The sequence below is a fragment of the Eurypyga helias genome, unplaced genomic scaffold (genome assembly GCF_000690775.1).
Source record: "Eurypyga helias isolate BGI_N326 unplaced genomic scaffold, ASM69077v1 scaffold5715, whole genome shotgun sequence".
Taxonomy (NCBI): Eukaryota; Metazoa; Chordata; class Aves; order Eurypygiformes; family Eurypygidae; genus Eurypyga; species Eurypyga helias.
The window spans coordinates 73,056-84,940 of record NW_010250714.1 but is presented as its reverse complement, the minus strand read 5'-3'; the positions used below and the strand labels follow the sequence as shown (position 1 = coordinate 84,940).

At 43.8% G+C, this 11,885-nt stretch overlaps 1 protein-coding gene across 1 annotated transcript in view; it reads right to left on the bottom strand.

Annotated features, from left to right (window-relative positions):
* LOC104509721 (CUGBP Elav-like family member 4) overlaps positions 1 to 9,535 on the bottom strand; it is a 74,928-nt gene extending 65,393 nt beyond the window's left edge. The window contains exon 1 of the mRNA XM_010151757.1: positions 9,433 to 9,535. Within this exon, the coding sequence (XP_010150059.1) occupies positions 9,433 to 9,535 (103 nt within the window). The remainder of the gene's footprint in view (positions 1 to 9,432) is intronic.
* Between the last annotated feature and the right edge of the window lie 2,350 nt (positions 9,536 to 11,885).

Here is an 11,885-nt window from a genome sequence, read left to right as displayed (position 1 = left end):
ACGGGAAGAGTCCCCTCCCTCGATCTGCTGGCCACACTTCTCTGGATACAGCCCAGGATATGGTTGGCTTTCTGGGCTGCCAGCACACACTGACAGCTCATGTCCCGCTTTTCATCCACCAGTATCCCAAGTCCATGCAGTGGGATCAGAAATGTGCCAAAGACACAGTGAGGAAAAAGAACTATAAACCTGGGCTTTTTTTCAGACAGTCTTGGATGAGGCCTTCTCCTTGGTCAAAGAAGAAAGGAGGAGCTATAGACCAGAGGGTTGAGATGCAGGTGCCCTAAACATTTTGAAGTTTGTGTTGAGTTCTGAACTCAAATCTGCCAGCTCAAACTGGCTCCCCTCTCAAGCCAGAGTGCCCCGCCACTCCCCTCAACCCCTGCTAATCAGGCGGATCAATAGGCTAAAAGCAGGGCATTTCCTGGGGCCTGGGCTGCACACTCCTATTGCCATTTTCACAGCAGTCCTACAGCTCTGTGATGATGATTACAGCCCTTTCCACAGGGGAAGCGATTACAAATTCTGTTGTAGCTAATTGTAAATTAGCTAATTATCTTCTCCATGGTACCTTACTGGAAAATACATGAACCTTGTAAAATGGAGGTGTTTCAAAAATTAGGACAGGGGAAAAAACCTCCGACAACAACAACGAAAAACCAAACCTGCTCTGGAAACAACAGAAACCTAACGCTACCTAACTCCAAACAATTGCAACTGAATACTCCTTCCACCCGCACCGGCTCCTAATTCCCTCTTTTTCATTCCCCCTCCCCATGTCAAACAACACGCACAAGGGCCTAATTCTGCTGCAGGCTTTAAAATGTTTGCTGAGTTCACCTGTTTTTTGCATCTGGGTGTTGGGGGCATCCCTAATCACATCTTAGCAGGAGTGATTTCTTTGTGCTGATCTATTCTTCTGCTCCATCCCCCGTTTGGTTTTACTTAACAGATTCTTTATATCCCATACATTAGCAGATATGATTGCACAGCTGCTGGTCTCTGACTGCTGGAGACAGAGGCTTTGAGACACCCGGGCTAGAGAGAATAACAGCTAATCTGAACAGCTGTGTGATGGGGACAAGTGCAAATGAATGTAAACCCAGGTGTGGGAGCATAATTCTCCTGCACAAAGAAGGAAGTTCATCCCACAGGTGTGTTACTCTTCACTGTTGCACCTGAAAAACTTAGTTTGAAGGATTTAGCTTGTGTAATTGCTTGGCCGCACTCTGAGCCTTGACTTGGATCCTGTATACAGAGTGAAAGAACAGCTGCACAACAGAGAGTGGGTCTGTTTGACTAGGTGCACTGCTTCTGGCAGTGGCCAGTGGTAGATGTCTACAAAAGAGTACAACAATACAGTAATCAATTTTGTCAATACCCCAAGATCTTGTTCTACACTCCAGTGCTAAGCAGTTTAGGGAATTTTGGAGTCTGCAGTGGTTTTTGTTTTGTTTTGGTTTGGTTTGGTTTGGGTTTTTTTAATGCAGTAGTTTTTGAAGTGTCTTTCTTTGATGTAATTGTTTGGTGGGCTCTTGAACCAATGTGAACTGTGAGCATCCACCATATCCTACAGCAAGATATTCTGCAGCTTAATCATGCATTGTGTTAGGAACCTCTTCCTTTTGCTTATTTTGAACATTCCACAAACTATTTTCAGTAGACAGGCCATAGATCTTGTTTTGGAAAAGAGTAGAAATCAATCCTGATCCAGTTATGGAAGAGTTGCCCCATGAGGATATGCAAGAGCTTGGCCAAAGCTCCTGTCTGTGCATTTCAGACTAGTATCTGAGACTCTTGGGCCCCACTTCAAGTCATTCTCTGGATATTGTGGAAAGCAAAATCACTTTTCTCTTAGAGGGATTTGTTATTCTTGGTACCAGAGATGGATGACCATGCAGATACTGTTACTAAATACTTACAATACATCTCTGCCAAGGACAGCAGCCTCAGTGGAAATGAAGTTAAATGAATTACCCAGTGCAAAAGGCAGTCTCAGTTTCCCCATCTGCAAAAAGAATAATTGGTGCTTGCACCAGGCAATATTGGGCATTGCTGAGGTTCCTCAGTGTCTGCCACAAGCAAGGGATACAGGGAGCTCCAGAAGTAATAACGAAAGGCACCTGGCAGGCTGGTGGTCAGCTCTATGGCTGAACCCTCTGATGGTTTCTATCAGATTTAAGTGGCTGGAGGTTCTCCAACTCCTTTTTCATGCCAGAGGAGTCCATGGTGGCGGTAAGTCAAGGCAGACTTTAGTTCTGAATAGAAAGCTCTGCCTTTGCAAATGACAATGACACTCAGTGTGGATCTTTGAGTCATCTTCTAGGGACAGATTTTCATGTCCTGCTGTAGAGTGAGCCCTAAAGGCAATGCCACAGTGATCTAGGTGCAGCTGTCCAAGAGAACACAGATGTCGGCTGCTGTTGGCCCTATAAGCAACTGGAAAGGAATTTAACATGCTTCCTAACAGTCAACACAAAGTCTAAGGTTATGTTTTTTAATTAAATGTGTTTGGGCTTGTTCTCTGCTTTTGGGGTTCTCATCAGTATTACAGTGCTATCCTCCTGAGCAGAGAGACCTGTTTGCCAGGGGACTGCAGGAGGTCTTCACTCTACATCAGCTGCTAAACCATGTCCAGAAAACGTTTGGGATGACAAATATATGAGCAGGATGGATAAAGTGCCGAGAAAGGACAAAAGATGGAAGGAGACAGAGAAGATAGTTGAGACGGAGAGGATGAAGCTAAGCTGTTTAGGCTTGGCTGGCCCGTGCTCCTGTGGCAAGACCTGCTGTCTACCTTCACTGAAGTGAAATCCAACCTTAAACCCCATCTGCACTGTTCAGATGAAAACACACTCAAGCTTCCTCTGTGCAGATAGGTTATGGACAAAATTTGGGCAACAGGCCAAGCAAACCCTGCCATGAAGACATAGCCTAAACAATTCTTTAACAGCAGACTCTTCTTGTACAGCTGAGAATATTATAACCCCAAGACAAATACCAGTAGTTCTGACTTGCTGAACAGCGCCGTCACAACTGTCCATTGCCAAGAGATGCTATTCCCTGTGCAGATCTTAAATGACAGGTTTTATGGTATTTGATATTGAGCTGGGAAAACAACTTGCAATGAGCCACTTTATTAGTAGCCCTTGCTTAGGGAAGCTGGTGGTGAGAGCAGTCTAAAACCTGGTGTCATGCAAAGCACAAAGTCTCTGCCTGATTTGTGCCTGACAGATCATAATTCTTCCAAGTTCATTCATTATCTGAAACACCCAACTGGAATATTTTTGTGAAAGATTCATGAGGCGATGCTTTTTAGGAAAAGACTAAGGAGTGAAAATCTGATCTTTCTAAATTCAATGTATAGCCCAAACACCCACTTTCTCTTCACCATCACTTCACAATAGGAAGAATATCTGAATTCAAATCAGCCTTCTAATAATGAAAAACACTCCACTTGCCTCTTTCCTTACATATTAGCAGCCTGTGCTTACAGTTCCCATTTCCCGGGAACACCCTTGGAAATGTTTATGTGAGAAAAGCACCTAAGGAGACCCAACATCAAAGTGCAGAGGTGAGAAGCTTTGCTGAAACTAAATTTTGCAGGATTTTCTGTGGCTGTTTGGGCTTCTTCCTCCTGAAAACCCACAGATGTTTCCTTTACCCAGCTTGATAGATTTCCTAAAGAAGAAGGAGGTGAAGAAGAATACTGTTTTGTACTATCAAATGACACCTTAAATGACCACTGAAATACACCACACTTTTACATTCATCTTTCAGGGGCAGCTCAGATTTGAATGCAACTCCAACAGCCTTTGGTTCTGAGGAATTTAACACATTTTAATTCCTATGTGTAAGATCCTTTTTTCACTCTATGGCCACACAAGGCTGAGGCTGAGCCTGAAGGGCCATTTGGTTTTCATGCTCATGCAGAGCAAAGCTTAGAAGCTTCTTGACAAACTCCGCAGGGTCAGTGGTGTCAAGGCTGGTATGTCAGGAAAATAAGTTTCAGTTCCTAAACTCATCTCACTGGTGACCTGTTGGGGCTTTGAAACCCTTTCCAGAAACCTAGAAGGCCAGGACATTAATCCATGGTAGCACTCCAGCCTTGAAGCACTTGAGGACTGTTGGAACAGCAAAGACATGGGCAGGAGCCGGGGGTGGGAAGGACATATTTTCTCTTACAGGAGCTGTGACGACATTTCAGATCAAATTAAACTTCAGTTTTTAAAGACTTCAGTGGAGGTAATTGAAACACTTCCTCACAATTGCCTGAACCTAAGTGTTATCTCTCTTTTCCTCTGTATATCATCCCTTTTCCCCCAAGCCTGAGACAGCCCTGCACGGCCACAGCCTCCTTAATATTAAAGACGGTGATTAAATGGGATTCGCCAAAAGACAAAGGGCTGAAAACCTGCCAATTGTTAATCCCTCTTTCGCTGTGCTTAAAAATTCCATTTCCTTCATTTGAAAAAAGGGGGGGGGGGGGGGAAGAAAAGAGAATTATACGCCTATGTCTAATTTAAATTCTGGCGTCGCGGGTCCTGTTCCCTTCTCCCTCTCTTGACGTCTGAATATATTCCTTTATTACCATTATTACAGCTTTCTGATTGCATTAAAATTCATCCACACGCTTCTCTCCACATTCCACTTTTCTTTTGCCAGTTTTTTTGCTAATTCCCTTTTTCTCTCCCCCTTCCCTCCCCACTTTCAAATTATACAGAATGTCATTAAAGATCTCCACAGAATGCCTCAACTCCTTTCTCTTTTGCTTTTATAAACTTACTGGCTTTCTTCCTCTCCATCCCCTTGTCTACAAACAAAGAAAATGAAGGAGAGGAAAAAGAATACAATAATAATAAAGGAATCCAAGTAGCATGTCTCATAGGTCTCAATAACACCTTTCCTACATCACATTGCTCTGGGCCTAATGCTCACTTTGGTTATGAAGCTATATTTCACACAGAAGTTTTGTGTAATATTTGTCTGACGCTTGTATCTGGAATCTGCAGCTAAAATCAAAAGTGGTGTGTGCCAGGCAGTTTAGGTGAGCATGGAAAGGGACAGTCCTGTCTGTAACCATAAACAGAAAAATAAAGAGGCTGGAAATAGTCTGCAATTTCACTCTGTTTTACAGAGCAAGAACTGAAATCCAGTAAGGATTTGCCTATGGATGTGGACAGCAGAGCGGGGCATGGAGTACATATGCCCACTTGCAGATTATTATTCGAGATATGAACTTAAATGGGATCCAAACATTAAATCCCTCAGACATCCCACTGACTACAAGGAGACCTTAAAAGTTTTTCCACAGAAGGCAGATCACCTAGAATGAAGGTGCATCTTTCCTTAAGCCAGTCCCACTCTATCTAGATGGAAGTCCCACTCTAGGGATTTTATAGATGAAAATGGTGAGAATTGGACTCCTCTGGAATATTGGAATATCCAAATCTTTTGGAATAAATTTGTCTTACAGGCATTTAAACTATAAGGTAGGGGCATGGCATAAAACCAGTGTGATCAGGTTGGGCTGACTGGTCCAGCTAACCTGACCTTGTGACTCTCCTAGCCCCGCTGGGAGAAAGAAGCTGCTCTTGTGAAACTTTCATTCATTCTCTCCAATTCTTCCCAGTGTGCCTAAGCAGGTTTTTTGTTGTGGGTTGTTTTATTATTATTTTTGTTGCTGTCACCCTCAATTACACTGGTATAATGAAATGACTGAAACTGGATGAAAAATGGAATTTTCTTTCTAAGGGAAATACTGATGCCTCAAAAAAATGCGCTTCCACTTTGAATTGGGGAGGCCAAAGTTCTTGTGAAATGGAAGTTCTTCAGTTGTGAAATGTCTCAGAGGAACAAGAAGACTTTGCCTTAATAACGTCAAAACATAAAATATATAAAGCAGAATGGCTGTGGTTTTCAGTTGGACAAAAGAGAGTACATTTTCATACACTATATGAATAAATGAGAGATGTTTTGCCATGGGATGTTGCCGAACGCAGAAGTCATAAATTAGCTCCAAGGAGAATGAAACAGATTAGTGGTGGTTGTGTCCACTCACTGCTATTAAACATGAAGATCCAGATGCAAAATCTGTCTTAGTCACTGAATCTCTGTCTGCTGGAAGCCAGAGGATATTAAGGGAAGGGTGACTCTTTATAAAAGCCTTGCTCTTACTCTTTCTCATGGGCACTGCTGGAGCAGAGGATGCTGGACTAGACAAACCTTTGGTCTAACCTAAACCAGAAGCTCTTGTGTTCTTACCGATTTAATACAATACAGACTTGAAACAAAATTAATCAAAAAGATTCCGTTTAAATGACAGATTTGTACCTCCTGAAATGAAAACTCGATACATTAATTTAAAAAAAAATGTCCCCTGGCAAAAATCTCATTGAAATGAACGTGTTCCAGGGGAACGCTTTGCCTTTTACAAAACTACATGTTAGGCTAGATAACCATTCCTTTGAAATGCTCTGACCAGCTCAACAAATGACCCAGGAAATGAATGGGTCTGCTTCAGGACGCTGCCTGGCAGGATCTGGCTTGACTTATCCACATACCCATTTAAACCATTACCCCAAGGTGCGTATGCGAAGAAACATTGTATTCTGGTGATGCTACACCAGTGTTTGAAATAAACATCGGGGATTCAGGGTTACAGCTGAATCTTATTGAAGTTAATGAAAAAGTGTGCCACAGAGCCTTGCAGGCTTTGGATCAGACCGTCGGTTTGCTGAACTGCTGCTCTGTGTGTCCCTGCTGCTGCTGGGTATTGCAGATTTGCCCTGGTGCAGAATGGCGCGTTAACACCCATGCCCGGGAAGATCTGGTGAGGAAGGATCAGAAGGACAGAAGAGCCTGAAGGATGCTGATCTTACATTTTCTGGGCTAGGGTTTGAGGGTCTGTATATAATTCCTTCATTCAGACTGTTTTCCCATTCTCCTTTCAACACTGTTCCAATAAGGAAAAGAAAAACAAACCCCTGTGAAATCTCCACCACAAGCAAACTCATCCCTCCTCTGAGTGGCAGACTTTCCTACAAGCCTGACCCCAGGTTTTAAAACAGAAGAGCAGGTCAGTGAGGGAACACAGGAAAACTGTGACCATGCAGCAATGGCAGCGTGTGACACCGAGGTTGCAGTAAAATTTATAACCAACCTACTCTAACCTTCCATTAGTGAAAGCAATACTCAGCACACCCTTGGCTGGAAGTAAGTCCTGCTGGACCCAGGAAGAAGTTTCCCGTATATGTGGGGTGTCCTGTATCCTGGTCTGGAGCCCCCCAGCCATTTTATCTCCCTGAATTTGGGCTGGCTTCAAACTCAGGGGAAACGTCTCCCACTCAGTGCATTAAGTAAAGATCTCTCCTCCCGCTGGGGAAAGTGAGACTCCTTTGATGTCACTTAGCATCCCCCTGCAAACGCTTTATTGAAGATTATTTCTTCCACCCACCCTCCCACCCCCCCAACTCTCAACTCCAACTGGCTTTAAATGCCACTGTCATTTCCATCTGCTGACAGAGCTCTTTAACTGCCGTGCCGAATGGCATTCGCTAAAACCAACTAATAGAGGGAAATGAGGTTAACCTTTAAGAAAGGTGAAAATGAGACGGGTGCAATGCCAGCAGTAAAGAATAGTTCATAAACAGCCTCCTGCTGCAGAAGCAGTTTACTCCAGGTGCTGGCATCGCTGGTAACTCCATTTGCAAGCACGTTTCAGGGGTGAGCTCGGCCAGGAGAAGGCATGGAACCTCTCCGCTCACACAGTTCAGTCAGCCCTTATCTGGCAGTCTATGGTGACAGTCCCATGACTGATCCCGGCTCTTGTTTCCTGAACTCACAACAAACATGCGTTGGTTGTAGTGGGTGTATGTGACATACTGGTGGGTTGCACCAGCAGAGCTTTTCTCCACCATTTTCTTCCCTAGCATGCAGGGAGATGGGAGAGCTTAGGGGCAAATCTTGCCTTGCCTGTCTCTTTGCAGAGTTCCTTCTTTCCAGTGGTCTTTTTAAATCCTTCACAGCTCAGCCCAACACCACCTATTAACTCTTACTGACTGACTTAAGGCTCTGCTTCTGTGAAAGTAGTATTGCTGGGTGGTCCTGAAATCTCTGAAGGACCATCATTGTCATTTTTTTTTTCCTTTAGGCTTAATGAACTAGTCTCCTTGGTCATCCGGGAGCTAGATAAAGTCTTGCCTTTCAACCACAACTCGGTCTTAAAATGCATTTCCCATGCACATACCTGAAACGCTGTGCTATGCAACTCACAAAGGAGAGCGAATAGGGAGAGCTGGCGGCCAGAGGCCATGCACTTCCATACAGTGACTGCAGGAGGATGGGCATCTCTTAATCTATATCTAAGATTAACAGCATGTGAGGCTTACAGGAGGAAACTCAATACCTTACCAGTTTGGGTATGAAAAGAAGGAGATGCAGCACAATCCCATGATAGGAACAAGACAAATATTTGTTAAGTAATTTTCTGTTGTCAGTGCTCTGCTTCATCTAATTTTAATTAGACAAGAGAGCCTGAAGGACTCATCTACTACCATCTATATTAACAACAACTGGCAATATAAGAGTGAGTCCATACAGAGTGGGGATGTTGGTGTCTTATTTTCAGACAATTTTCTCCACTCATTTTATACAGCTGCATCTCTATTTTTACAGGACTGGACTGAGGTTGGTCCTTTGTTTTACCCATGCACAGTGCTGACTATACTGTTGTCTTTCTCTTACCTTGCTATATTACCCATGCTAAAAGTACTCGAAATATAAAATTATACACCTGGACCAAATGATCAGTAAGCATAAATCTGCAAAGTTTCCTGAAACAAGGTCTTTAGCAAGTGTAAATCAACAATATGGACATTCACAGTGCAATGATAGAATTATTTCTGCCACCAACACAGCTATGACCAGATCAGCAAATATAAAATGCAGTTATCCCACTCCTGCCTACGGTTAGAACCTGGAGAAATTAATTCCCTGGTTCAGGGCAAAATCTGAGTCTTAGAAATGTGAGTTTCCATCCAGTGAACTTCACTGTCCTCATGGGAAAATATAACCCTCAATAACCTCATTCCACCTCAGATTTCATCACGACTAGTAATGTTTTTTTGGCTAGCAGTGCTTTTTGGTGTGTATGGAGAAAGTAGGGCTGTGCAAGCCAGATCTCAACCTGGCTCTGGTCCCTATTACTCTAACAGTACTGTAACTGTGCTAAAGGGAGTCATCTCTACCCTTCATCGGTGGCAAAGAATCAGAGACAGAGAGCGAAGGTGCTGTTTTATAGCAAGCCTTTTCTGAGCTTGAGAGCTCACTGTGCTATTATTTCCCCCTTTTTCCCTCATTTCAGGCCTTTTTTGTGTTTCATGTTTGGCCCTCGGCAGGCTGAGAGACGTGCTGACAAGTTGTAACTCTCACTCGGCTCTGCGAGGGCTTTGTTCTCTGCGTGCGCGGCACAGACTCGCTTCCTCTTTCGAAATGTGACAGCGAGCGATAACGTTGACACGGAGAGCCAGCGCATGGTCTCGGCACGCTCCCTATGCTAAAGACCCTCTCCAGTGATCTGCTGCATCTGTCAGGAAGCAAAGACGGGCATCGTGCAGGGAAAAATATAGTAGCGATGACCCCTTCTTCCTCTCAAAACCCTGTAACCCCAGGCTAGTCAGAGGCTCACAGGGCTTATTGTCAAAAAGGAATTTTCAGTGATGTGTTCTCTCCTCCTCTGTCCTGGAGATGCCCACTGAGCTGCCCCCAGGACCTTCCTGCCCCACAGCCAAACCACCATGCCTAAGTCATTTTGCTGCTGCCCCACAGCTATCCCCATAGGTTGTGTTTTGGCTAAGACGTATGTCCTGGGGAGGGACCAAGTTTTACTATGAGGACACGAGGCAGAGGAGCCATCAGCATCACAGTCTGCTTTGATGCGCATCCTCTTGTGACAAGAGCTCGTCTCTGACTTCTCACTTCAATGTGTTTGGCACCTTGTTCAAAAAAGTTTTGGAGAAAAGTTCAGCCTCACTCCAGCTGATTAAAGTGCTCTTTAGTATATAGATTTTTTTTTCCCTGAAAAGATACTTCCAGAAAGACCCAAGTCTCTTGGAACTCTCAGGCAAGGATGAGCATGACTGTAAGCATGACAGTCTTGAGGCACCTGTTTCATTTATACAGGTCTCTAAAAACTTCCACAGATTTTAAAAGGTGAATGCCAGTCTCATATCAGTTTGCCACAATCATTCTCCACCAACTCTACCTACTAAAAAATCATCTTTGTCCTCCAGTTCCCTTGTTTATACAGCAAGAGTTCCCATTAGATGGTTCTGCCCACCACCATGCTGGGAGATAATGTTGACTTCCTCAGCCGTGCTAACCACTTTTCTAGGTCATTACCTAGATACTGTTCTACGTCACTGTCTTATGAAATATGACCTCTCATTCTTTAGGCCTGTTTTTTAGCCTTATTCCTCCATGAGTCATCTTAGATTTGGTCCTGCAGCAACATGCACATAATGCCTCTGCCAGCCAAAGCTTGTTCAGACTGACCTAAGTGACTCAGATGACTCTGTATCAGAGTCCTGTCCTTACAATTTTCCATTTTGTGTTATCCACAGATTTTATCAACCAGGATATTCAATTCCACATCATTCATGACAATGCTGACTAACATCAGAGCTGGTACTGATCTGTGCAGAACCCTGCTACAAATACCCTCACTCGATCATGCTTTCTCTTTGACAACTGCATTTTGAGATTTGTCCATTACCCACTTCTTAATCCATTTAATGTCCACCCTCTTGTTTTTTTTAACTACAAGGAAGTTCCAATTCTAGAGATCCAACCTTTGCAGCTCAAGATAGCTTCTATTGATAAGGAAAACTCAATCAGTCAGTTTTTCCAAAGGGAAGATAGGATCTCAAAGACACATAACCCCCTCTCCTCCATTCCCTTGCCTCTGGCATTGTTCCTTCTCCACAGCTTGAACAGCAGGCCGTCACCTCTTGCAGCACACTTCTCTAACACTGGCATTTAAGGAATATTGTGTTTTTCTAAGTACAGGCCATGTTCTGCAGATATTACCGCAAAAGTTAGGCATAGTTGTTACTTATGTCTCTTATTCACTCTCAGTTATTATGGCTTATCGCTAATGGCTGGTTCACTCACAGGTTGTGTTTGCTATGCAGGTGTAGCCATTATCTTTGCAAATACAGGGACTCAACTACCATAAGCAGGACCCTGTTCTTCTTTATCATGCCCTTGCCATTATTATGTCTGCAGGATGCTGGGATGAAATAGCCTCTATAAACTACTCCCACAGAGTGAGAGCTGGAGAGACCAGCAACTGGAGGAAAACAAAGTCATAGTTCGGAAGAGTGTTTCATGCAAGGGGAAAGTCAGGACAGTTTTCTCCTTTTCCCACTTCAATATCTTTTTCCTGGGAGCAGAAGTAATTGTATTGAATGTACTCAGAAGTTTCCCTGCACAGCGAGGCAAGGTAAGCCAATAGAATTCTTAACATTCAGCTTCCCTGAACACTTCCCTGAGCTAGAAACAAAGTGTAGGTCCCAGTTGGGATGACATTTATTTAGCATGTGTAATGTTAATGAAAAGAAAGTCAGGGAACATGCACTGAACCCTGCCCTGACTCTTCCGCTGTTTAACTACTGGTTTCCCCTGGCTCATTTTTGACCTGTTCCAGCTATTTTGTCCCAGACTGAGGAAGGTCTAGCCCTGGGTGATATGGTGGTCTTTGGTCTTACAGGCAGGTACTGGTTCTGTCTTTCAAGTAGCAGCATGTTCCTTGTCTGAGTAGAAGCCAGGACCCAGAGAAGAAGGGCTTAGAGGATTTGGTGCCCGCTTTCCTGAATGTTAACAAA